Source organism: Macaca thibetana, chromosome 13 (genome assembly GCF_024542745.1).
Source record: "Macaca thibetana thibetana isolate TM-01 chromosome 13, ASM2454274v1, whole genome shotgun sequence".
Lineage (NCBI taxonomy): Eukaryota > Metazoa > Chordata > Mammalia > Primates > Cercopithecidae > Macaca > Macaca thibetana.
In genome coordinates this window covers 95,847,713-95,875,196 of record NC_065590.1, presented here as the reverse complement: position 1 = coordinate 95,875,196, position 27,484 = coordinate 95,847,713, and the positions used below count along the sequence as shown (strand labels likewise).

At 37.0% G+C, this 27,484-nt stretch overlaps 1 protein-coding gene and 1 pseudogene across 1 annotated transcript in view; one reads left to right on the top strand and one right to left on the bottom strand.

Annotated features, from left to right (window-relative positions):
• Positions 1-27,484, bottom strand: part of ROCK2 (Rho associated coiled-coil containing protein kinase 2) — a 162,306-nt gene that overhangs the window by 49,311 nt on the left and 85,511 nt on the right. The window contains exons 4-6 of the mRNA XM_050753971.1: positions 19,614-19,751; positions 8,811-9,071; positions 202-346 (exon numbers count right to left, since the gene is read on the bottom strand). Of these exons, the coding sequence (XP_050609928.1) occupies positions 202-346; positions 8,811-9,071; positions 19,614-19,751 (544 nt within the window). The remainder of the gene's footprint in view (positions 1-201; positions 347-8,810; positions 9,072-19,613; positions 19,752-27,484) is intronic.
• Positions 7,101-7,201, top strand: LOC126934509 (uncharacterized; annotated as a pseudogene).

Sequence of the window (27,484 nt, the reverse complement as noted above, 5' to 3'; positions counted from 1 at the left end):
ATTTAATCACCATGCCAGCATCAGGCTTGTTATTAATTTTCCAATTAACAGTCTGCCCTATCAGATACTACTAATTCAAAGTTTCCAGAAATCCAATTCTTCCCTACGACAAAGGCAATTAATTTCCTTATATTCTCAAATTCTTGACTGAAATAAAGTATTATAAGAAGTGTTTTGAAAAAAGTTAAAATATTTACTTACCCACTAGCATCTCAAAAAGGAAAACACCTACAGACCACCAATCACATTCTCGCCCATAGTAACCATCACCCCCTTGTGATTTCAGAACCTCAGGTGATATATAATCAGGTGTTCCAACTGCTGTATCACAATGTACCATGCCTGTCTGCATAAACAGGAGAGATAAAGAAAAAACAGATCAGTGTAAAAACACACACTTATAAATGCAATGAATCCATTTATTACTAGATATACAGTGATTACATATTGCTACCAACAGAACTTCTCTGCTGACATGACTTTGGGATACAGAGAATAAATACATTGGAAAATGCATTAAAATGCCTCAATTATGGGAGATAGGAATAAACTGTGAACTCTAAAATACAGGAGGCTTCCTCAACAAAAGAAGAAAAAGGTGGTAAAATGTAGATTCCAGGCAAATCAACAACTTTTCTTTTTCTTATTTTTTACACTATAAAGTAGTTGTAAAGTTAGTACAAAATGTGGTCTTAAGGACGCTGACCTAGAAAAAAGAATCATTAGAGTAAGGAAGCTTTCATATTTCCAGAATAAACTGAAACAATTAAGATAACAAAGGGCCCCAGTTTGGAGGCTGAATAAAGAATTGGCTCTTATATTACCAAGAAAAAAAACAAAGAAATAGATCAAATGTTTAAATTAGAAGATCTTAGAAGTGTGAAAGCTATACTTCCAGGCTATATATTTAGAAATATGTAGCTGTGGCATCAATATATTTGGCAAGATGATTTTTAAAAACCACTTATCTGTGTTTAGTTTCAATAGGTAATAAAATAATCCCTCCCTGATGTCTTTTTGACAAGTACAATAACCATTATAGGGGTGGGTGTGTCTGCATGCTGCAAAATTAAATGACTAGAGAAGTATAATGCTAAATGGTGTTTCTTTACCTTTAGCTCTGTCCAACTTGCAATGATTTGAGAGATTAAGTGCCCTTTATTTCCTTGACCTGCCCAGTAAAGAGTGTGTTGCCCACATTCCTCATAAGGAAGCTATACAAACTACCTAATACTGAGTATTATGGCTACCTTGAGAAAAGGAGGTTGAACACATTTTGTAAACCTAATTCATGTAACTTTATATAAAACATGCTATAGAAAAAAATCTTTTCATTCATTCTCAAATTGACAGAACTAACTCAATGGCTTTATTTTCCCACATATATAGCAAATAGAGAATAAAAGCTATTTTAGTTTGAATAGAAATTTAAAAATAAATTTTATGGAAATAATTGAGCAAACCATGGGAGTAACACTGTGTGTGGATTACTACGAAGGACAAATGATGAACAAGACAGTGCCTGACTTCAAAAGGCAGGGTATACAATTAATTTTTATCATGGACTGTCCTATAGTCTAGACTTCTGTTGGGGGAAAAAATTAACAGAGGCTTATTAGGTTAAACAAAATTTCCTGATTTCACATACATCCACAGAAATCAGGTTTTAAAAACATATGAGACTTAGCTACTAAAACCAACTCACTGGAGACACACACACACACAAACACAAACACACACATGCAACCAAAGGAAAAATTACTTAGCATTCAAAGGTTCAGAGGAAGGAGAAGAAAGGGCAAGATAAGAAAGAATTGGCATAAAGTTAGGCTGTAAAGGATGGATAAGTTAGGGTTTAAAAGAGACAGGGTGGTATGACAGGATAGATAGAAAAAAAGAGCATAAAGAAACAGGAACAACCTAGTATAAACATGTTTAAGAAATGCAGTGAAATTCAAAACAACTAAACATAAAGTTCCACACAATGAATATTGGAAGGATAAGCTGCCTATCAGTGTAAATAACCACTTGCAGAATAAATACTTGGGTAGGACTAAAGATTTTTTTTGGTTATAAACTATTATATTCTATATAGTAATAGTAATTACTAATAGTAAACTATATTCACATACTAAACTATGTGAATAACACTCTGCTTTTGGAAAATTAATGTTCTAACTATGATTTTTGGCTAGCATACTGAAGTTTTTAAAACAAACATTTGAAAATGATATTTAAAAGTATTTTAAAAGTGTGTTATGTGGAAGCTCTCAAATTATATGAATATGAAATCTACATTTATAACAAGTCTCTAACCCTGTTTAAATGAACTGTGAGAAGGATAAGTAAAAAACTAAAGAGATTGGTTTACCAACAGTGGGTGGGTGGTCAAAGGATGGAAAGAAGGGAGTAATGGGAACAGGGTATGGGAATATGGAGCAAATGACTCTTCTCTGAGCATACATTTTGTATAGCTCTATCTTCTAAAACCAGAGGAAACTTCGTGTCCAAAAAATAAAATAAAATAAACATTAAAACCAATCAGGATGTGGGGGGAACTCTAAATGGAATACAAAAAAATAAGAAATGAACCTGTTTTATAAATAAATAACCTAACCACATTAGAGAAGGCAGAAAGAAACAAACTAAACTAACTCTGGAAAATAACATCTTAACAGGATACTGTAATACTAATTAAAAACAAAATTATACAAAAATAATATATTTTGGTTAGCAAATCTTTTTGTCACAGGGGTAAGGACTGGCAATTCTGAAATAATTTTATGTGTATACTAGGGTTGAACTGGTAAGTAAATACATTGCAGATAATGAGAGCCAAGAGTTTTACTGTTCACGAGAGAAATTACAAAAAAGAAAGGAGAGAGACTAGAATAAACCTAGTGGTGCTGGACTTGAATCAGAGTTAGCAGTATGAGCTCCTAACTTTCAATATGCTATATATACAGACATATACAAAATTAAATATATAAACGTGTGTACATGTGGTTTATGGTTTAGTACATTTAATATATACAATATATACCCTCTAACTCTGTCACCTGGCAGGGCCTAAAAGTCCAGAAGCAATGAGCACATCTAGCACCCAATTGTTGATTTATAAATACCATTCTTTTTTTTTTTTTTTTTTTTGAGACGGAGTCTAGCTCTGTTGCCCAGGCTAGAGTGCAGTGGCCGGATCTCAGCTCACTGCAAGCTCCGCCTCCCAGGTTTACGCCATTCTCCTGCCTCAGCCTCCCGAATAGCTGGGACTACAGGCGCCCGCCACCTCGCCCGGCCAGTTTTTTGTATTTTTTAGTAGAGACGGGGTTTCACCGTGTTAGCCAGGATGGTCTTGATCTCCTGATCTCGCGATCCACCCGTCTCGGCCTCCCAAAGTGCTGGGATTACAGGCTTGAGCCACCGCGCCCGGCCATAAATACCATTTTTTAATAAAAAGAATCAGAGCTTCTTGGAGAAGAAGGTGATTCCAGATGTGAGACAGAGAAAATATAAGACAAGTCTTAAAACATTGTATAGAGTCAAAAAATAAGAAAATGCTCCAAAAGGGGGACATGTGGAAAGGACAAAGAGGCCAACCTAAGGAGCTTTCACAAGATGGCAAACTTTGGACTGAGTTTCAAAATATGAATAACAAATTTCCAGGCAGATTTTTAGACAGCATATATGTAGGCCAAGAATCATGATATATCATAGTACAGAAAGAACTACATGTAACTCAAGACTTCTAAGCCATAAAGTACTGTCAAATGATAGAGAATAGGGTACAAAAGCAGGTAGGAGATCATATCAGAAGAAATTTCATGTGACAAGCTAAGGAGTTTGAACTTAATTCAGTAGATGACAGAAATCTACTGAAGGGTATTAAGCTGGAGAGCCGGATAATCAAGTATGCATTTTCAAAAGGCTTCTCAAATTATTTTATTTTAAATGTATCAGATTAAATGCATATTTTCTAAACATATTTGATATGTTATCATGGTAAAAAAAATCATAAATCGAGATAACTTACTGAAAACACAAAACTGGTCAATCAGAAATCTTGGAGTTGGTCTAAAAACAACTGAAATGCTTCCTATAAAGGTGGAAAAAAAAACTGTAAATGGAATTTTTAATTAACAGAATCATTGAAAGCTTCTGTTGTGGGAAATTCTTCTCTTTTCAGTAAATTCAGTGTTTTCAGTAAATTCTCTGAATTTATGATTTTTTGTCCATAATACATCAAATACATTTAGCAAATACATATTTAATCTGATACATTTAAAATAATCTGAGAAACCTTTTGAAAATGCATACCTTTTTTAAAAAAAAATTACTTAAAAAAAAAGCTACCAGTTATTTTTTTTTAAAAATATAGCCTCTATTTAGTCAAATGGTATATGCTAGAATATTAATGGATAAAAATCATATCCTAACTTCAAGTAATATTTATTTATTTATTTATTTATTTATTTATTTGAGATGGAGTCTCGCTTTGTCGCCCAGGCTGGAGCGCAGTGGCACGATCTCGGCTGACTGCAACCTCCGCCTCCTGGGTTCAAGCGATACTCCCGCCTCAGTCTCCTGAGTAGCTGGGACTATAGGCCCGCGCCATCACGTCCAGCTAACTTTTGTGTTTTTAGTAGAGACAAGAGTTTCGCCATGTTAGTGAGGCTGGTCTCAAACTCCTGACCTCAGGTGATCCACCCACCTCAGCCTCCCAAAGTGCTGGGATTACAGGCACGAGCCATTGTGCCCAGCCTCTTCAGGTAATTTAAAATACTAACATATAATGTAGTCTTAAAAGGTGGTAAATGTTGCTATAAAATGCATGACAGGCAAAGAGTACATCCAACATAGCAGTAGCTCTCAACTATTACTGAGACACATCTACATATACATATCTTACAATGTGACTCTCATTCACATTTAGGTAAGTTTTTTTTCTGAGAGAATAAGGATGATGGCAACTGCATCCAGAAAGCTGTGTAATATACAATTTATCAATGATATAATTTAATGAGATACTATTACTCTTAATTCTGATAGTGACAAATTATTTTAGTCCTTGTAAGTTTATAGTTGTATTTTATTTTTGCTTTTATCCATGGCATAACATTTTATAGGAAGTCAGGATGGCTGAAAAATAATTTGAGCATATATGTCTATATTATAGATAAAGGGTTGGCTAATTTTTCCTGTAAAGGGCCAGACTGTAAATATTTTGGCTTTGTGGACCACACAGGGTCTCTGTCACATATTTTTCTTTTTTTAAACAAACTTTTAAAAATGTAAAAATTATTTTTGGTGTGTAAGCTATATAAAACTAAGTCACACTCCTTTCTGTAAGTGGATGAGAATAAAACTATGGACATTTCCTTTTTTTTTTTTTTTTTTGAGACAGGGTCTTGCTCTGTTGCCCAGCCTGGAGGGCACTGGCCTGGCACGATCTCAGCTCACTGCAACCTCCGCCCCCTGGGTTCGAGCAATTCTCATGCCTCAGCCACCCAAGGAGCTGGGATTACAGGCATGCACCATCACGCCTGGCTAATTTTTCTATTTTTAGTAGAAATGGGGGTTCACCTTGTTTGCCAGGCTGGTCTCGAACTCCTGGCCTCAAGCAATCTGCCTACCTTGGCCTCCCCCAAAGTGCTAGGATTACAGGCGTGAGCCACCGCAGCTGGCCAAAAGTATGGACATTTCTAATGGCTTTGGTACAGTAACAATAATCAAACAAAGGCACATGAAGTGTTGAACCTTAAACTTGCAATAACTCTATTCATGTTAAAAACTAATAGAAAATTATAAATTCAATGTACTATAGTTTTTAATAAAAAACTCTTCTGTTCTTAAACATTGTATAATTATCCTTAGTATTGCTTGAGGAATGGAGGTCTGGGGTAAAACAACACTTTTAAAGTTCAGTATTTGTTAAAAAACATCTTTGACTACATCAGAATGAAGGAGTTCTATTCAAACAAAGGAAGGCATAGATGGGTAATACAATGGAAGATGATATCAGCAATATCCATGGAATCACTATCTAGATTATATAAGGAATCCCTGTACATGAACAAGAAACCAATTTAAAAGAGTTAAAAGACATAAACAGGTAATTCACAAATCAGAAATGACTGACAAATACATGAAGAGAGGTTTGTCGTCATTAGTTACAAGATTAACATAACAGGTCAGGCACAGTGCCTCACATCTTTAATCCCAGCACTTTGGGAGGCTGAGGCAGGAGGATCACTTGAGCCCAGGGGTTTCAGGCTACAGTGAGCTATGATTACACCACTACACTCCAGTCTGGGCAATAGAGGAGACCCTGTCTACAACAACAACAAAAAAGATTAATGTAATTTTTAAAAATCTCATTTTTTTCTTGGCTTAGTTCAGTAAGATGAACGTAATTGTTTAAAGATACTACTATGTATCAACGGAACTGGTAGCCCTTAGAGAACTGAATAATAAGCGTTAGCAAGGATATGGGGAGACAAGATCTCTCATGGACTACTAGTAAGAAGTTACAAACATTCACAGCCATTCTGGAGACTGGGCAATTCTTTTTTTATGTACCCTCTGATATAGCAGTTTCACTTCTATGTTTATACTTAGAGAATCCCTTGTCAGCATATACATGGGACATATATAAAGATGTTCAAGACAGTATTGTTGTTAGCAGGGATTTGGAGGTGACCTAGAAATCAAACATCCAAGGAATAATAAGGTAAATTGATTGACAGATACTACGGAATACTAAGCAGGAGAAAGAAGCAATGAACTAACTGACATTTATCAGGGAGAGATATAAGAACAATGCTGAGTAATAACAGTAAACAAAAAGACATCTACATCAAGATACCGTTTACACCAGCTAAGAACATACATGGACACTACACTAATAATCTGCAAAAACCTATGGTAAACATATACTAGCTATCTATCAGGGAGAGGAAAGATAGAATGAGACAGAAACTGAATGGAGGAAAATATAAAATAAAAGCAAGATGAGGCCTTTGTGTTGACTACTCATGACAATAAACTATGAACAAAGGAGTATAAACTCAACTCTCTGTACCTAAGTTTAAAAACAGTAAACAGTGCTCACTTCGGCAGCACATATACTAAAGTTAGAACGATACAGATAGGATGGCCCCTGCATAAGCATAACATGCAAATTCTTGAAGTAGTCTATATTTTTTAAATTTATTAAAAGTAATAATAAATAAAAGTAAAAATAGTAAACAAAATTAGGCCATGTTTTATTTTGCCTTATAAAGAGACAATTTAAGTAATTGCTTACATGCTTATACAATTATTCTGTAGGTACCATATTCTATCCTGTTCCCCATATTCCCCTTCTCTACACCTTTCTCTCCTTAACCACCCTTATCCTCCCTAAAAACATGTGATATGATTTATTTCTCTGTACCCCAGCCCCAAAAGTTTTTGGTTTAATGAAAATCGAAATACATTCATGGAAGTACAGCACAAAAACATGTTATATTATGTATAGCAGATATAAGTTTAGCATTCTATTAGGAAATTATTTCATACTTCATTTTCATTAAAGATAATTTACACTGTTAATCATTTCACACTATATTATACCAAATACCACAAGAGGGAGCTTTGGGCACAATAAAAAAACTCCACCTATTAAACATTGATTAAGGGTTGCAGAACATAATAACAGACTCTATCAAGAAGACCAAAAACATATAGGGATGTTAAGTTCTAGCTGGGTAGATTAAGATAGACAAAAATGGCCCATAAAGTATAGCACAAATTCTGTCTATGTGAGTAAATCATGGACATTATGACATTAAAGAATGATCAGTCAGGTCAGGATTATCAGAAGGAACCTTAAAGCCAAGGTAAAATCTGAGATGAGCTTAGAAGTTGGAATGCTGATGAAGTTAGAATGATCAATAAAAGTGAATGTCATACAGGTGGCATGAATAAGTTAAGAGGTAGAGAGAAAATTACCTTAACTCAAAATAAACATTTGACTAGGTAACAACCAAGAAATAAGATAGCTTTATAAGCATACTGGAAAGTTATAAAAACATACAAAAGATGAAATAGTTTGTTGTCAACATATATTAACATTTATAAGTCGACTCCTAGGTCCAACAGGGTAATACAAAGGAAACAGAATCTGATCCCTCTCCATCAAGAATTTCTTACTGCACACTTACAGAGAAAAGGGCAAGATATATACATTTTACAATCAAAATAAATCAATATCATAATTAGCTACAAGGTTAATGCCACTGAACCTATTGATCATAATACGAATTGATCAACAGGCAAAGTATCACAACAGATGATGTTCCCATATTTATTCTGCATGGTTGATGCAGAGGGAGTGAGCAGGAAGTGCTAACATAAATTTCTTTACTTACTTTTACCTCCTCTTTTAAAGAAAAAAATGCAGAAATAACAATGGTGGTGAAAATACCCATTTACCTTAATTTAGATTTTGTGTCCTCCTTCACCTAGATTATACACATGAACCAGTTTTGATTGGTAGCAAATGCTTGTCAACAGTCTATGAGGAAGACAACTAAGTTAGCTAAGTTTTTATTTCTCTTGATAAGTACTCTACAGCTACATAAATGATTACTAAAGGAAATGTTTTAAGTTGGTTAAGGAAATGTTTTAAGTTGGTTATATCTTGTTTGGGTTGCTATACAGTTATGAAAACTAAATTTACCTTTGTTCAGAACTATGAAGACCTGATTTAAAGCATTTCATTTATTTCTGTCCCTCAAAACACTATCATTTTTAAAAATTTGCTTACTTACTTCATCCATCTTCATACACGTGCCAAAATCTGCTAATTTTAGATGTCCATGTTTATCCAAGAGCATGTTGTCAGGCTTCACATCTCTGTGTATTAAACCCATAGAGTGTATTGCATCCAGAGCAAGAACAACTTCAGCAGTGTAAAATTTGGCCCATTTTTCAGGCACATCATAATTACTCATAAGGTTTACAAGGTCTCCACCAGGCATGTACTCCATTACCATGTACAGATACCTATCATCTTGAAAGGCATAAAAAAGCTGGAAAACAAAAGGAAAAGGAAAAATTTTTAAAAACCCAAACCAAAAACCATAATCAAAACAAAAATTTAAAAAACTATTATTACTATTGAAAAAGGCAAGCTATTTTACAACCAAAACTAAAATTTATGAGATCTTTTATTTTAGACTTGGGCATATGTAATGGAAAAACAGTATCAGACAAAATTTTTATATGGGTACCTTACGCAAGCATAAATGAATATTTCCCCTCATGGAGAACACAATACAAGAGAAACTATTTAAATAGAAACATTTTTAAAAAGAAACAAACAGGAACAAGGAACATTAAAGGCTGCAAGAATGACAGAAGAATTCACTACAGTTTAAAGAAAACAGCTTTCTGAACAAACTACTGCACATAACTCACACAGAAAAGAGCTGAGGAGATGGGAGCAATTTAAAAAAATCTAGAGATACTAGATTCAATGGATACAAGAAGAGGGAATAAGCCCCATATCAATGGAAAGAATGAGTCACTGGTAGCCATATTTGGAAGACCCGTAACTCTTCTCTCCCCTTCCCCATCACCTTGTTCACGATAAACAAGAGACATTCAATGCACTGAGACTACAGCAGTAGCACTGGGACCAGAGAAAGAAGATACCAGTCCAGGTTGCTACTGGCCCCCAAAAAGACAGAGAAACCACAATGTCTGAAGAAAACCTATCTGTACATTCTACCAAACAGTATGTCACACCTCTCCCAGAAACAAGCAATGCAAACACAAGTCGTCCACAGACAAACAGGGAAAAGATAAAACTAAGAATCAATATTTGAGAAAAATCAACATCATGAAATAGAGAAACAGCAATTTGAGAAACAAAAATAATACTCAAGGAAATGTTTAATAAGACAAACTGAAGACAGCTTTAAAAATGTAAAATCGACCAGGTGCAGTAGCTCGCATCTGGAATCCCAGCACTTTGAGAGGCCGGGGCAAATGGATCACCTGAGGTCAGGAGTTCGAGATCAGCCTGGCCAACATGGTGAAACCCCGTCTCTACTAAAAACTAAAAAAATTAGCCGGGCGTGGTGGCAGGCGCCTATAATCCCGGCAACTTGGGAGGCTGAGGCTGGAGAATTGCTTGAACCCGGGAGGCGGAGGCTGCAGTGAGCCAAGATTACACCATTGCACTCTGACCTGGGCAACAAGAACAAAACTCCATCTCAAAAGAAAACAAAAAATATGTAAAATCAATACCCTCAAAAGGGCAACAGATGTCACATCAATTAAATACTAGGCTGATATGAGGACAAAAAAAAGCCCTGAAGTCTAAGAATTCACTATATGACTGATGATAGACGAACAGATTACAGTTAGAAAATTGAAAAAATGAATGGTCTCCGAACACACCGAAGGAGTAAGAGATGAAACACCGAGCAATGTCAGAAAAGCACCAACATCTACCTAAAAGAAGTTCTAGAGAGTATACAGACTAGAACAACAAAGGAATAGTAAACAAAAATTTCTAGAAATGAGTAAAGTTAAAAATCTAAGATCAAGAAAACCTCTAAATGAAACTGAGACTTTATACAGCTAGGGCTAAATTTTCAAAAATTCAAGAGAAAAGTTCTGTTTCCCAAAAATGCCATATATACAAAAACATAAAATCATACTGGCAACAAACCTCTCAGCCAACATACTGAATACAAAAGGCAACACAGCTATATCTTCAGAGTTTTGAGGGAAAATAATTTTGATTCTAGAATATGGCAGACAAGAAAACAAAGGAGATGACAAAATGAAATTTTATAATTGACAGACCATTTTCAAAAAAATTATTCAAGAATATAGTTTGACAAAATGAATAATAGCTGGGCACAGCAGTGGCTCATGCCCATAAGCCCAGCACTTTGGGAGGCCAAGGCAGGCAGATCACCTGAGGTCAGGAGTTCGAGATCAGCCTAGCCAACATGGCAAAACCCCCATCTCCACTAAAATTACAAAAATGAGCCAGGCATGGTGGTGCAAGCCGTCATCCCAGCTAATCGGGAGGCTGAGGTGGGAGAACAGCTGGAACCCGGGAGGCAGAGGTTGCAGTGAGCCGAGATTGTGCCACCGCACTCCAGCCTGGGCAACAAAGTGAGACTCTGATTGGGGGAGGAGGGGAGAATAAATCCAAGTAAGAGGATTATGTGAGACATAATTTTAAAATAGAAGGCATCAGGATGAAGAGAAGGAAGAAATAGGAAAGCATGAGAAGGCTGGTTACCAAATTAAGAATGTGTGTGTGTGTGTGTGTGTGTGTGTGTGTGTATCGGTGTATACTGTGTTTAAATGATTAAAGGAAATATGAAAATAAATGATGAGACCACCTCATGAACATGGATTGGAAGAATCAATATTATCAAAATGGCAACTCTCCCCAAATTGATCATTATATTCAATGCAATCTCCACCTCAATCCCAGTGGGTCTTTTCCAAAAACCAACAAGCAGGTCCTAAAATTTATTTGGAAATGCAAATGACTCAGAAAAGCCAAAACAATCTGGAACTAGAACAAAGCAGGAGGACTTACATTTCCCAATTTCAAAACTTACTACAAAATTACAATAATCAAGACAATACTAGCCAGGCACAGTGGCTCACGCCGGTAATCCCAACACTTGAGGAGGCCTAAGAGGGAGGATGACTTGAGGCCAGGAATTCGAGACCAGCTTGGGCATCAAAGTAACACTATGTCTCTACACAAATTTTAAAAATTAGCCAGGAATGGTGGTACATCTGTAGTTCTAGCTACTTGGGAGGCTGAGGTGGGAGGATCGCTTGAGCCCAGGATTTTGAGGTTTACAGTGAGTTACAACTGCACCACTGTAATCCAGTCTGTGCAACAAAGTGAGATATGAGTACTTGAGTCACCTTGTTAGCATAACATGAAGTCAGCCCTCATAAATGGGTTTAGTGCCCTTGTAAAATAGGCCCAAAGGAGCTCATTCACCCCCTTCTACCATGTGAGGACACAGGGACAAGGTGCCATATATGACAACGGGGATTCTCACCAGACAACAAATCTGCCAGCACCTTGATCTTGGACTTCCCAGCATCCAGAACTTTGGGAAATAAATTTCTGCTGTTTATAAGCTACCTGGTTTATGGTATTTTGTTACAGCAGCCCTAATGGACTATGATAGGACAGACTAACAGGGAAAAAACAAAAGTCAGAAAGGTAACATAGCAGAATATCTTCATGATCTCAAGGTAGGGACAAATTTTAATGAACACAAAAGGCCATTAACCATAAAAGTTTGATTAAACTTTTACTGCATTAAAATCATGAATTACTATTCATCAAAACAAACTATAAAAGGAGTCAGAAGTCAAGCCACACAGAGGGTAGCAGAGCTGAGGAAGGGAAGGAGGACTATTCACGTGTGAGGATGGGTGCCATGGGATACCAAAGCCCAAGTGAGACAGAGTAGGGATGGGACTCTACCTCTGCCTTGACCTTCCTTCCAGCTGATGGCTGGAATTTGAGGAAACTAAGATAAGCAGAATCCCACCCTAAATCTTATCAAGTTGCCATACTCACTGAAGTGTGATCTTGAAGAAACTAAAATACACAGAGTCCCACCTTAAATCTTACTCAAGGTAGTTAATCCTATCGCCCATATGCGCATAAGACCAGAAGAATGGCTAATCTCTACCCCTTGTCTCCTTATAATACTAAACTCCCCACCCAGGGAGGAGCTTATTCACCATTTTGTTATCATGCCATGTGTGTACTACCATGATTTCTCACTGCACCTACACACCTTGTGCTCCACCCTGCATATGTAATGACATTCAAATATCTCATGCTTATTTATGTCATCATGGTTCTTAAAACAACAAAAAGACGTATCCAAAAAGAGTCAGCTGGAGAACTCTCGCTCCAGTGCTGTCTCCCTGGTGCTCCAGCATCAGCTATGAATAAAGCCTTGTCTGGGACACTTTCTTGCCTCATTTCATTTTCTAGTGCCTGGCAGCCTAGGAACCTGTGGTTGGTAACAAAAACAGGGTCCAAAGGACATCCAGGCAAACGGGCAGCCTCGTGGGGGTATTACAGCTAAAAAGGATGATAAGTCAAGGGAAGATTGAGGAAATGTTCAAAACTGTAAGAAAATAAATGTGATGTGGTTTGAAACTGGATCCTCCTGCTATAAAAGACATTACTGGGAAACTGGTGAAAACCTGATTGGGATCTGAGTATTAATGTAATGTATCAATGTTAATTTCCTCATTTTGAAGCAGCATTTTTGGTCGAAATGTAAGCACAAGGGAAATATCCGTATTTTGAAACCTATTTAAACTTTCTAATCAAGGAGCTTCTTCCACCTAACTTTCAATTAGAAATGATTAACCTGTAACAATCAAAAGAAAAATTTTTAAATTTTCTGAAAATGCCTTCTCTAAGTGATAAATATATGCTTGAGGTCAACATTAACAGTCATAAACAATGTATGTACTCCTGATATGACAGCATGAAAATGGCACTTTAACTCTGCAGTCTTTCTCCCAAAAACCCATAACCCTAGTCTAATTAGTAAGAAAAACATCAAATTCCTACAGAGGAGCATCCACATCCTACAGTATAATTCATGTACTCCTCAAAACTGTCAACATCATCAAAAACAAGGAAAGTATGAGAAACTGTCACAGTCAAGAAGAGCCTAGGAAGACACGATAACTACAGGTAATGTGGTATTCTGGATGGGATCCTGAAACAGACAAAGAACATTAGGTAAAAATTTTAAAAATCTAAATAAAGACTTTAGTTTAATGTATCAATACTGGTTCATTCATACATTTGTAATAACAGGGAAAACTGTATTGGGGATAGACAGGAACTCTATACTGTCTGCTCAATTTTTCTACAAACCTAAAACTTTAAGAAACAATCATGTTAGTGGATAATAATAGTACGTGGCAATACCTAGCTGTGTGAAAGGACATTTTCAAAGATGAATATGTAAAATATTTTTACACACCAGCATTAACAGATGAGTATTTGTACTTAATTTTGATGATAGGAAACACTAATTGTGGACTCCAGTTGAGCAAACATCCAGAAAAGAATTTCACTCTTGTCATTAGTAGACCTGTATTTTTAAAACTGTATTATTATCTCTTAAATTTCATCAATAAAAACAGTGTAGAAATTTGTTTTCTCATTATATACTTACACAGTATCTTCAACTTTGCCTCTTAGGTTGCAAAGCCTAAATATTTACCATCTGGCCCTTTACCAAAAAATGTTTGCAATTCCTGGCATAACTGAAATGAGATTGGCCATGGTTGGTAATTGTTGAAATTGGGTGAACTGTACATGGGGATTCAATATACTTTTTTTTTCTACTTTGGGATAAATTTATCGTAATACATTTTTAAAATGGAAAAATGTATCATTAGGCTGGGTGCAGTGGCTCATGTCTATAATCCCAGTGCTTTGGTAAGCAGAGATGGGAGGAATGCTTGAGGCCAGGAGTTCGAGATCAGCCTAGGCAACATAGTGAGACCCCGGTCTTTACCAAAAATGAGCCAGGGCACGGTGGTACATGCTTGCAGTACCAGCTACTTGGGAAACTGAGTTGAGAGGATTGTTTGTGCCTAGGAATTTGAGGGTTCAGTGAGCCATGACCTTGCCACTGTACTAAATACAGCCTGGGCAACAGAGTGAGACCCTGCCTCTAGAAAAAAAAAAAAAAAAAATTTTTTTCTTGAAAGTTTTGCAAGTAAGTTCATTCAAGCCTTATGAAATGAATAGTTTATATTTTCTATAAACCATACCAAAGCACAGAAAAAAGTAGTATGCTCTCCTAGTATGTCTATCACAATAGTCTTACTGTAATAAGAAAAGCAAGAGCCCATGTTTAAATAATTAAATTAAATTAAAGATCAAATCTCATTATGCACACAGATGCAAAACTACTTAACCAATTAGTAAATCAAATTCAGTATCCCACTTTAAAAAATCACATTATTGCAAATAGCATTTACTTTAAATTTTACACTTTGAAATCTTTTTCAATGCACTACAAAAGATTAGCATATTTCATGTGCTTACTAATTTATATTCCATATACATTAGCAATGAAATTCATATTCCTTATACATTGCTTAATGTATAAAAATATAAATTATTATAAATTATATATTATATATAAAATTATATTATGAATTTATAAAAATATAAATTATATTTTAGGCTTAATGTATAATGAATATAAATTATTAATAAGCATATGAAAGATGCTGAATCTCGTAAGTAATCAAGGAAGCACAACTTAACACAGTTAACACCTTATTTCTCAAGCCTGTAACTAGTAAAAATTTAAAAGTTAACAATATCAAGTATTTGCTAAAACTGTGGTGAAAGAGAACATCTATTTTACAAAGATAACGTAAACTTGTAAAGAAAAATTTTTTAACAAGGCAATCTGGTGCTACCAATCAAAATGTCAAATGTGCATACCATCTGACCTAGCAATCTCAATGCTAGGAATCTATTCTAAAGAAAAACTCACACATGTATAAAAGACAGACCTACAAGCACAGTTAATTACACATCAAGAGCACAAATGTTTAAGATAGGTCTGGAGCACCTACATCACATTGCAAGCAAGCTATTAAAGACTATTAAGGCTTCATTAAAGGTTTCATAAACCAACCTCATTCTGATCCCACTGGTCAAAGGTACCACAATTTCAGCATCAATAAGATATTCAAAGGACTGAAACATATCAAACAGGTTTTAAGTCCATGAGTTCAAACTGATTCTCCCCCAAAACTGGTCACCCTTATTTTGAAAACTGGTAAATACAATAAAAGAATAAAGTATTTACCCTGTCCTTCCAGTATGAACTGCACCCTGAGTAACTAACAAGTAAACAGAGAAATATTTTTCTTCACAGAAGTATTCCAGTCACTATAACCAAGGAGGAACGACTGACTTGAAGTATCGTTTTACAAACCTTAATAAATGATATATCAAGACACTGAGCACAAATACCTGATAACACACCACCAGATAACCAGACATTAGTCTTCTAATAGGTGGCCTATGAACCTGGTCTATGAAGTAGTCCTGCACCATTATCGCCTTCCAAAGTGAAACCTCAATCTGATCAAGCCTCTATATCTAACAACCAATTTACAAAAATACAAGTGAGAGAGAAACATGTTAAACTACACCACAAGAAGAGATCAGCAAAACCCAGGTTTCTTCAACCTGGGGACAAAAGTAAATGAAAGAAGAGGGTTGAGAGATTTAAAAGATATACCTGAACTTAAATTTTTAAATGCCAAAACTAAACTAAGGTGTTTAGGGGTACACATCTGGGTGATAAAACTACAAAGGAAAGCAAGAGAGCATTTGCCATAAAAATAAGAACCCTAGAAAAACACAGCAAACTGGATATATAAATGGCTTTAAAAAGACAAAGTCCTCTCTACCCGCAAAAGAATAAAAGTTTTTAAAATATGTCAATATTTATCTATTGAATTCAGAAATCATCCTAAGAATATATTTCCAAGAAATACAGATAGGTCCGAGATTTGACCTATTACTGTGGCTAATTTATATTAACAAAAATGAAAAGAGCTATTTCTAACAAAAGTATAGTAACTATGGGGGCATTAATACAATTAAATATTGAATAGTCATTTAAAAATAAGAGCTGAGATTTGGAAAACCTAAATAATCCAATGAAATTAATTATAGGCATATCCGATGACTCATTAATTTCACTGCAATGTAGATCCCTAAAAGAAATGTGTGAACATATGTACCAAAATCCTTATGAAAGAATACTCAAAACAGCACTATTCATTATAGTCAAAAAGGAGAAACAACACAAATGTCCATTAAGTGATGAATGAACAAAGTGTGGTACAACCATGTAACACAGTATTATTTAACCATAATAAGAAATTAAGTGTTGATACATGCTGCAACGTGAATGAATGAATGTTAAAACATTAGGCTAGGTGAAAGATGTCACAAAAGACATACATACATGTTGTGTGACCTGATTTATAGGAAGCTTTCAGAATAGGTAAATCCATAAAGACATAAAATAGACTAGTAGTTGACAGGGGCAGGGGAGCGGGGGAATTGGGGAATAAATGCTAATTGGTCCAGGGCTTCTTTGGAGCGTAAGAAAAATGTCCTAAAATGAGGTAGTAGTGATGGTTGTACAACTCTGTGAAAATAATCAAAATCATTGAATAAAACAATAAATAAGTCAGTCACTTTCACAAGTTTTCCTAAAAAGTAAAACATTTTATACACATAAATATAATGGTGCATGGAATGTTGTTCTTTACCAAGAGAGATAAGCATATAAAGGCCACAATTATAATCGGATTTACTTCTTCAATTGTACTGTGTTTCACTATTGGTTTGCTTCCTCAGATCCAGTATCCCAATTACCTCAATAATCAGCAGATTTTCTTCTATCTCAATTAATTCTTTATAAAGGTTCACACAGCAGATTTAAAGATCAAAGAGTATCAATTTATGAAATAACTAGAAATGGCAATCTGGTACTATGAAAGCGATTTAAAGCTAAAAGTGAAACAAATACTTTATTGCAATACTTCTTTAATCAGATAAATTATCATGGTATACAGGCCAGGCACAGTGGCTCATGCCTGTAAACCCAGCACTTTGGGAAGTCAAGGCAGGTGGATTACCTAGGGTGAGGAGTTCAAGACCAGCCTGGCAAACATGGTGAGACCCCGTCTCTCTACTAAAAATACAAAAATTAGCCAGGCGTGGTAGTGAGGACCTGTCATCCCAGCTACTCGGGAGGCTGAGGCAGGAGAATCGCTTGAATCCAGGAAGCGGAGGTTGCAATAAGCAGAGATCATGCCAATGCACTCCAGCCTGGGTGACAGAGGGAGACTCCATCTCAAGGGGAAAAAAAAAAATCATGGTATAGAATTTACCATAAAAGTTTTAGTTTTGCTGTACATATCAGAATTTCTATTCACTGCCTACAATTTTAAAAAACAGCGGGGTAGGGAGCAGCAGTGAGGATCAACCTTATGAAAAAGCAACAGTAATGAGCTTCTAAATAACATGGTCAAAAGTGGGGTTTTTTTTGGGGGGAGGGGTGGGGATCTGAACTGCCTTCCACAAGCAAGGTATCAAACTCCCAGATCATTTAAGCATTCTGAACAAGAACTGGTATATACCTAATCTTACTCATGATACTTGTTCAAAAATGCTTGTAGATTTAGTTACTAGCATAAAAAAATTCTTTAGAGAAGCAAAGCTAGAGAGAAATATAATAGTAAAGAAGGCAAAGGCCAGGTGCGGAGGCTCACGTCTGTAATCCCAGCACTTTGGGAGGCTAAGGCAGGCAGATCACTTGAGGTCTGCAGTTCGAGACCAGTCTGGCCAACATGGCGAAACCCCATGTCTACTAAAAATGCAAAAATTAGCCGGGCATAGTGGCAGATGCCTGTAGTCTCAGCTATTCGAGAGACTGAGGCAGGAGAACCGCTTGAACCTGGGAAGCAGAGGATGCAGTGAACAGAGATTGCAACACTGCACTCCAGCCTGGGCAACAGAGTAAGACTTCATCTCAAAAAAAAAAAAAAAAGAATGAAAGCAAAGCAGAAACATAAATTCCTTAACCCACAGTCAAATAAAAGGCAAAATTAGGAGCCATAATATTATAATATTGTAGAATTTTCTAAATGTTTATTGTAGGAAGTTTTTTTTTTTGTTTCGTTTTTCTTTTCAAGATAGGCTGATAAATGTAACATAAACTTTTTTTTTTGAGACGGAGTCTAGCTCTGTCACCCAGGCTGGAGCGCAGTGGCACAATCTCGGCTCACTGCAACCTCCGCCTCCCGGGTTCAAGCGATTCTCCTGCCTCAGCCTCCCAAGTAGCTGGAATTACAGGTGCGTGCCACCATGCCTGGCTAATTTTTTGTATTTTTAGTAGAGACAGGGATTCATTGTGTTAGCCATGATGGTCTCAATCTCCTGACCTCGTGATCCACCTGCCTCGGCCTCCCAAAGTGCTGGGATTACAAGTGTGAGCCACTGCGCCTGGCCATAAAAACTTTTTAAAAAAAATTATTATACTTTAAGTTCTAGGGTACATGTGTACAATGTGTAGGTTTGTTACATACGTATACATGTGCCATGTTGGAATATTAATATGTATATATCCTTCCAGATGATTCCATGAATTTACTACGTTCCCACTATGTAAATCACAAGAATAAGTGGGTATGAAATAATGGCATACTGGTATTCAAGCCAATTCTTTATAAAAGAATTAAGAAGAAATAGTTGTAAGTAATACTTGCTTCCATACAACAATTTAAGTAAGTATTACATGTCATATCTATGTGGACATACTGTTTTGGAACATTAAACAAATGTTCTGAATCAAATCTCCCAAAAATAACTGCACTGTTACTATGTAAATGAAGTATAAGACTTGGTACACAAAAATCAACTCATGAATAATAAAGTACTCATTAAAATAAGGAAATAAACTTATAAAAGTTAGTATGCTTACCTGAACCACCCAGGGGCTATTGGCAAAGGCCATAATATCTCTTTCTTCCCAAAAAAAGGCAGAATCTGATCTTTTTATCATTTCAAACTTACTAAGAAGCTTCATAGCATAAACCTTCTGTGATGCCTTATGACGAACCTGTTTTTTTTAAAACACAAAAATTAATACTTCAATGTTATAAGAGAAAGGTAAATAGATGATACTATAATGCTATTATTAAAGCCTTCAGTTACAAAAAAATGGTCCTTAGCTAATAAAAAGGAAAAGTAAAACATTTTTAATGAAAGAAACAAAGGAGAACATTTCTAACAACCTAAGTATTTCATGAAATATGTAATACTTTTAAACACTAAATTCAATATACAGCTCTCTCATTTCAACTAAATGAAGGTAAATTCATGAAGCTTCATTCTCTCATATTAGTTAAGCTAACCAATTTTAAGAATGAGATATTGTTAAATAAGAAACTTAAAAGATATATCTACTGAAAAAAACATTTATGTAAGTAGTCTGAAACATCAATGTACACATATCCCTCACTATCTGCCCGTAAGAACTTAATAAATTTAGGTATCAAGGGATACTTATGATTTTGTTAAGTCACTCTTATTTCTCTTTAGGTGCCCTAATTAAAGGTTTTCTTTTGTTTTGTTTGTTTTAAGGAAAAAAAATACTACCAACGATGAGGTCCTTTGACCAATTCCTATGTTTCCAATTAGACTGCAAATTCCATAAATGCAAGAAGACTGTCTAGTTTTGACCACCCTTTTAATTCCAAGAACATAGCAAACTGTCCACCAGGGAGCCAATAAATATTGAATGAATGATTATAACAGTTAACATTTATTGGATAAGTAACAACTGCTAACACTAATGCTTGGGTGTCTAACAGGATGCCTAAAACTGAAACTCCTAATCTTCACCCCTGAATTTATTCCTCTCACAGTTATTCCCCATTTCAGTAAATGGCAGCTTCATCCTTCTAGTTGCTCTCGCTAAAAAATCCTTTGGCACCTCTTTTTCTCTCAAACAGCTTATCAAATTTATCAGTAAATCCTGTCAGTTCTACCTCCGAGTAGTTTCAGAATCCAACCATTTCTAACTACCTCCACTGATACCACCCTGGTTCAACATCTTTTATTTCAATTACCAACTTGTTTCCCTCTCTCTTATCCACAGCCTAGTCTCCATTCTGGAACACAAACCATTTCCTGTCCCTCCTCTGCTTAAAATCTCCTAACAGCTTCCCATATCATCTCTGCTTGTTCCCTCTGCCTGAAATCCTCCTGTAGCTGGTTCAATCCTTCACTTCCTTAAATCCCTGTTCAAATCCTGCCTTCTCAATGAGGTCTACTCTATCAATCTACTTAAACTTTCAGCTCACTATCCCCTTCTACTGCCAGCATATTCCATATTTGCTCACCATCCTCTTCTGCTGCCAGCATATTCCATATTCCATTCTCTGTGTCATGTTTTTGCTACATCGCACTTATTACCATCTTACATCCCATTTTTAATTTATTTATCACCTACTTCTCAGCACCGGAATATAAACCCAATGAAGGCAAGGGTTTCTGTGTTTGGTTCAATGTTTAATCCCCATTGTCTAGTATAATGTCTGGCACATAATAACCTTTCAATAAATATCTGCTGAAAGAACAGATTTACTAAGTACTCGGCATGTGCCAGGCACTGTGTGTTCTGATACATATATTATTTTACTTAATCTTCATTCCCAGTGAGGATATTATTTCCCCATACTGCAAATGGGAAATGTGAGGCACAGAGACATTAAACTGCCCAAGGGCTATATAGATAGTAAGTAGAATTAACTCAAGATGGATTAAAGACTTAAATGTAAGACCTAAAACCATAAAAACCCTAGAAGAAAACCCAGGCAATACCATTCAGGACACAGGCATGGGCAAAGACTTTATGACTAAAACACCAAAAGGAATGGCAACAAAAGCCAAAATTGACAAATGGGATCTAATTAAACTAAACAGCTTCTGCACAACAAAAGAAACTATCATCATAGTGAACAGGCAACCTACAGAATGGGAGAACATTTTTGCAATCTATCCAGCTGACAAAGGGCTAATATCCAGAATCTACAAGGAACTTAAACAAATTTACAAGAAAAAAACAATTCAATCAAAAAGTGGGCGAAGGATATGAACAGACACTTCTCCAAAGAAGACATTTATGCAGCCAATAAACATGAAAAAAGCTCATCACCTCTGGTCATTAGAGAAATGCAAATCAAAACCACAATGAGATACCACCTCACACCAGTTAGAAAGGCATCATTAAAAAGTCAGGAAACAATAGATGCTGGAGAGGATGTGGAGAAATAGAACACTTTTACACTGTTGGTGGGAGTGTAAATTAAACCACTGTGGAAGACAGTGTGGCAATTCCTCAAGGATCTAGAACCAGAGGCCAGGCGCGGTGGCTCACGCCTGTAATCCCAGCACTTTGGGAGGCTGAGGCGGGCAGATCACCTGAAGTCAGGCATTCGAGACCAGCCTGGCCAACATGGTGAAACCACATTTCTACTAAAAATACAAAAATTAGCTGGGCACGGTGGTGCACGCCTGTAATCCCAGGTCCTTTGGGAGACTGAGGCAGGAGAATCGCTTGAACCCGGGAGGCTGAGGCTGTAGAGTGAGCCAAGATTGCACCACTGCACTCCAGACTGGGTGGGAAAAAAAAAAAAAAAAAAAAAAAAAAAGATCTAGAACCAGAAATAACATTTGACCCAGTAATCCCATTACTTGGTATATACCCAAAGGATTATAAACCATTCTACTATAAAGACACATGCACACGTATGTTAATAAACATATTATGAACAGCACTGTTCATAATAGCAAAGACTTGGAACCAACCCAAATGCCCATCAATGATAGACTGGATAAACAAAATGTGGCACATATAGACCATGGAATACTATGCAGCCATAAAAAAGGATGAATTCATGTCCTTTGCAGGGACATGGATGAAGCTGGAAACCATCATTCTCAGCAAATTAACACAGGAACAGAAAAACAAACACCACAGGTTCTCACTCATAAGTGGGAGTTGAACAGTGAGAACACATGGACACAGGGAGGGGAACATCACACACCAGTGCCTGTCAGGGGGTGAGGGGCTAGAGGAGGGATAGCATTAGGAGAAATGTAGATGATGGGTTGATGGGTGCAGCAAACCACCATGGCACATGTATACCTATGTAACAAACCTGCACGTTCTGCACATGTATTCCAGAACTTAAAGTATTATAACAATAATAATAATAAAAGATTTAAAGGTAATCTGCAGGTAGAATCTATATTATTTCTACACATGTTATGCACACAATTAGGATGATTTTCCCAAACAGGGCTAGATTACATCTGCCAACCCAGTATTCCATACAGTTGGTGTTCCTTTTTATTCAGAGTACGCCAGTTTTTGTACAACAAATTATGTGGTTACCCTATTCAGGGATGGAAGAAGATAAGAAGAAATCAAGCTCCTAACCATTGTCTACAGGGTCCTAAATGATCTAGCCTATGTCCACCTTCCCAGCTTAAATCTTGTCATTTTCTTCCCCTTGTTCATACTTTAGACACACTTATCTTCTCTCAGTTCCTCTAATACAACAAAACTTTCCTCAGGATCTTTATGGGTACTGGAAAGGTATTTAAAAACCCAACATAGTACCTAATTCAACTACTCCCATAAGGACACTACCTCCTTATCCATTCAGTTTAAATATAAAACTCCTCAAAGAGATCTTCTCTGACCACCCTAACTAAACTAGGAACTCACTGTTCTCAATCATAGAACCCTGTTTGTTTTCTTCCTGGTAGATACCATAATTTGTAATTTTTGATGTTGTTTCTTTGTATTTATTGCCTGTCTCCCATAGTGGAATGTAAATTCAACAAGGATGGGGATTATGCACATCTATTTTGTTCTCCCTTATACTCCTAGTGCCAAGTACAATGCCAGCAATGGCAATAAAACAGGCACTCACTAAATATTTAATGACTGAATTAATATCTGCAAAAATTTATTTTACAAGTGGCCACACCATTAATTTCCAGTTTTAAAAATGATTCAGGGCCGGGCGCGGTGGCTCACACCTGTAATCCCAACACTCTGGGAGGCCAAGGCAGGCAGATCACAAGGTCAGGAGATCGAGACCATCCTGGCTAACACACTGAAACCCCGTCTCTACTAAAAATACAAAAAAAATATAGCCGGGCGTGGTGGCAGGCGCCTGTAGTGCCAGCTACTCAGGAGGCTGAGGCAGGAGAATGGCGTGAACCCGGGAGGCGGAGCTTGTAGTGAGCCCAGATCGCACCACCGCACTCCAGCCTGGGCGACAGAGTGAGACTCAGTCTCAATTAAAAAAAAAAAAAAATTCAGCAGGTAATATTTCTAGTTATCTTTTGTCAAATAGTATCCACATGTACAGTTAATACTTACATTGATGAAAATAAGGTAAACCAAAGATATGGTAGTGTCTTCCCCAGAGGAGACAGGGAAGAACCATGACACTTATTAGATACTCTATAAAGTGCAATAAAATTTTAGAAAATCATTAAAATGCTATGCCTCTTTAATAGAGAAAGTTTTGTTCCCCCTCCAATAAAAGCCAGGTACAAAATTTTATTTGGGGAGTGGGTTTGAACAAATCACTAATGGAAAATACAAGTAAGTCTCAGGATGACACAATAAATTTATATACTCAGAATCATGCACTTCTGGCTATGACGAAGTAATTGGTACCAGCTAGCCCTCCCATTGTAAACAACCATCAAAAATGACAAAACACACGAGGCAACTGTATTCAGGTTTCGTAAAATAACACAAGACTGTAATTCCCGAGAAGAGAAACTCACCAAGTCAACACATAATTGCCCAGAAACTCTGATAAAAGTCAATATTGCAACCAGTGTACAGCATGTAATTGTATGTTTCTGCTGAGTTGAGGAGGCAGAGATCAGAGTTTAAGACAAATGAAGCAGTTAAATTATTCTGGGCAGGAAACTGGAAAGTAAGGAGAGGAGATCCCTAGAAGTCACATGCGTGTACTTGGCTAAAGGCTGGGCTACCCAGAGAGAAAGTAGTCCAGGTTTACTAGAGACCAACTGCTTTGGGGTTATGGTAAAACACAAACACTAGAGGTTAAGTGGCATTGGAAGAACACAGGATTTCCAGACAAGCAAAAGTAGAGAAGGGCAGGTGTGGTGGCTCACGCCTGTAATCCCAACACTTTGGGAAGCTGAGGCAGGAGAAGTGCTTGAGCCCAAGAGTTTGAGACAGCCTGGGCAACATAGTGAGACTCTGTCTCTTTAAAAAAAAAAAAAAAGAAAAGAAAAAAGAGAGAGAGAAACCTTGTTAATTTGTTAATTTCTTGGACATTCAGCTGACGCATCTTATACCCTTGTAGTATAAATTAATACACTGGCCTTGTAAACCAGAAACGAACACTCTGGTGTTCGTTTAGAACCAGGCTCTAAAGTAAGACCTACTCTAGTACTAACCTAACAAAACCTAATATTAAAACCTAAAAGATCCAAAGGGAAACACAGTTTGGAGGTTGCATCCTACAAATTTAAAAGAACTTGGGGGCCGGGTGCAGTGGCTCACGCCTGTAATCCCTGCAATTTGGGAGGCCGAGGAGGGCGGATCACAAGGTCAGGAGATTGAGACCATCCTGGCTAACAGTGTGAAACCCCATCTCTACTAAAAATACAAAAAATTAGCTGGGCATGGAGGCAGGCGCCTGTAGTCCCAGCTACTTGGGAGGCTAAGGAAGGAGAATGGCATGAACCCAGGAGGCGGAGCTTGCAGTGAGATCGTGCCACTGCACTCCAGCCTGGGCGACAGAGCGAGACTCCATCTCAAAAAAAAAAAAAAAAAAAAAAAGCAGTCAATAGAAAATGGCCCCAAAAGATGTTAGATTCAACTGACAAATACTTAAAAATAGCTCTTATAAATATGTTCAAAGAACTAAGGGAAAATATATTAACGAAATAAAATATAGTCTTAATGAGTGAATAGAAGTAAATATCAACAGAAAAATGGAAACTAGGCCGGTGCAGTGGCTCACACCTATAATCCCAGCACTTTGGAAGGCTAAGACGGGCGGATCACTTGAGGTTAGGAGCTCGAGACCAGCCTGGCCAACATGATGAAACCCCGTCTCTACTAAAAATACAAAAATTAGCCGGGCATGGTGGTGTGCGCCTGTAATCTCAGCTACTCGGGAGGCTGAGGCAGGGGAATTGCTTAAACCTGGGAGACAGAGGTTGCAGTGAGCTGAGATGGTGTCACTGCACTCCATGCACTCCAGCCTGGATGACAGTACACGATTCTGTCTCCAATATGGAAGTCAGTGAACTTGGACACAAATCAATCTGAAAAATAATGACAAAATGAATAAATGAAAATGAAGAGACTTGGGATTCCAATACCATTTTAAACAGTCTAAAATATGTGTAATTATAAATGGATTAAATACTCCAATTAATAAACATAAATTATAAAAACTGATTAAAAAGCAGTAATAGTTCACATACTTATATATGATTATATATTGATATGGTTTGGATTTGTGTCCCCACCCAAATCTCAGGTCAAATTGTAATCCCCAGTGTTGGAGGAAGGGCCTAGTGGGAGGTGACTGGATCATGCGGAGGGACTTCCCCCTTGTTGTTCTCCTGATAGTGAGTTCTCATGAGATCTGGTTGTTAAAAGTGTGTGGCATTCTCCCTCTTTGTTCTCTTCCTCCTTCTCTGGCCACGTAAGACGTGCTTGCTTCCCTTTCACCTTCTGCCAGGATTGTAATTTCCTGAGGCCCCCCCAGCCATGCTTCCTGTACAGCCTGCAGAATTGTAAGTCAATTAAACCTCTTTTATGAATTATCCAGTCTCTCAGGTAGTTCTTTACAGCAATGTGAGAACGGACTCACATATATACCTAATATACATAATAGATATAAATATATACCTAAGTCATATAGTTTATGAGGCCAGATGAGTTGAAAACAAATGAATGCAGAAAGATATACCATGCAAACTGCAAGGGTAAGAAAGGTGGTACATAAATAATAAAGCAGACTTCAAGGCAAAGAGTATTATAAAAGATAAAGAAGTCAATTCAGATAAAAGAGGTATTTAATTATGGAGGCATAACCATTCTAATTACGTATGCATCTTCAATAAATGAGCCTGAAAATTAATAACATAAAAACTAACACAACTAAGAAAGAAACAGACAAACCCAAACTTCAGTTGGAAATGTTAATACCCATGGTCTTAGTTTAGGTTGTTCGGAGGCTGAATTATACCCCAACCAAAATTTTTAATGCAGGGATAGTAGGCTAGGGCCTCTCAGTATTTGATAGAACAAGTAAACAAAACATCAGTATGGATATAAAGAAAATAGAGCCCAAAATGAAAACTGCCTAAACAAATTATAATTACAAAGATTATATTAAAAGATTACATCACTTCTCGTTTTAAAATATTTTCCAATTTGGGAGGTTAGCCTAGGCAGTTACAGCGGTGGAGGAGCAGGGGCTGGTACGCGCTGGGCGGCGAGAGCCTCATGGCGGAGGAAGAGAGCGACCAAAAGGCCGAACGCCTCAGAAAAGAGCTCATGGCCACTGTGGAGTCCCTGCTGGGCCCTGTGGGGCTTAGAGGTGCAGGCGACAGCAGAGGTGGTGCTGGCAGCGGCAGCTGCGGTGGCTGCATGATTAGCAGTTTGGGTTATTGCTGACGCTTCTGTCAGGTGGTTGAAGATGATGCTGGAAGATGGCAGGTCCCTTTGCCACAGCTTCAGGTTCTTCAGACTGTACTTTGTTGTTTTAC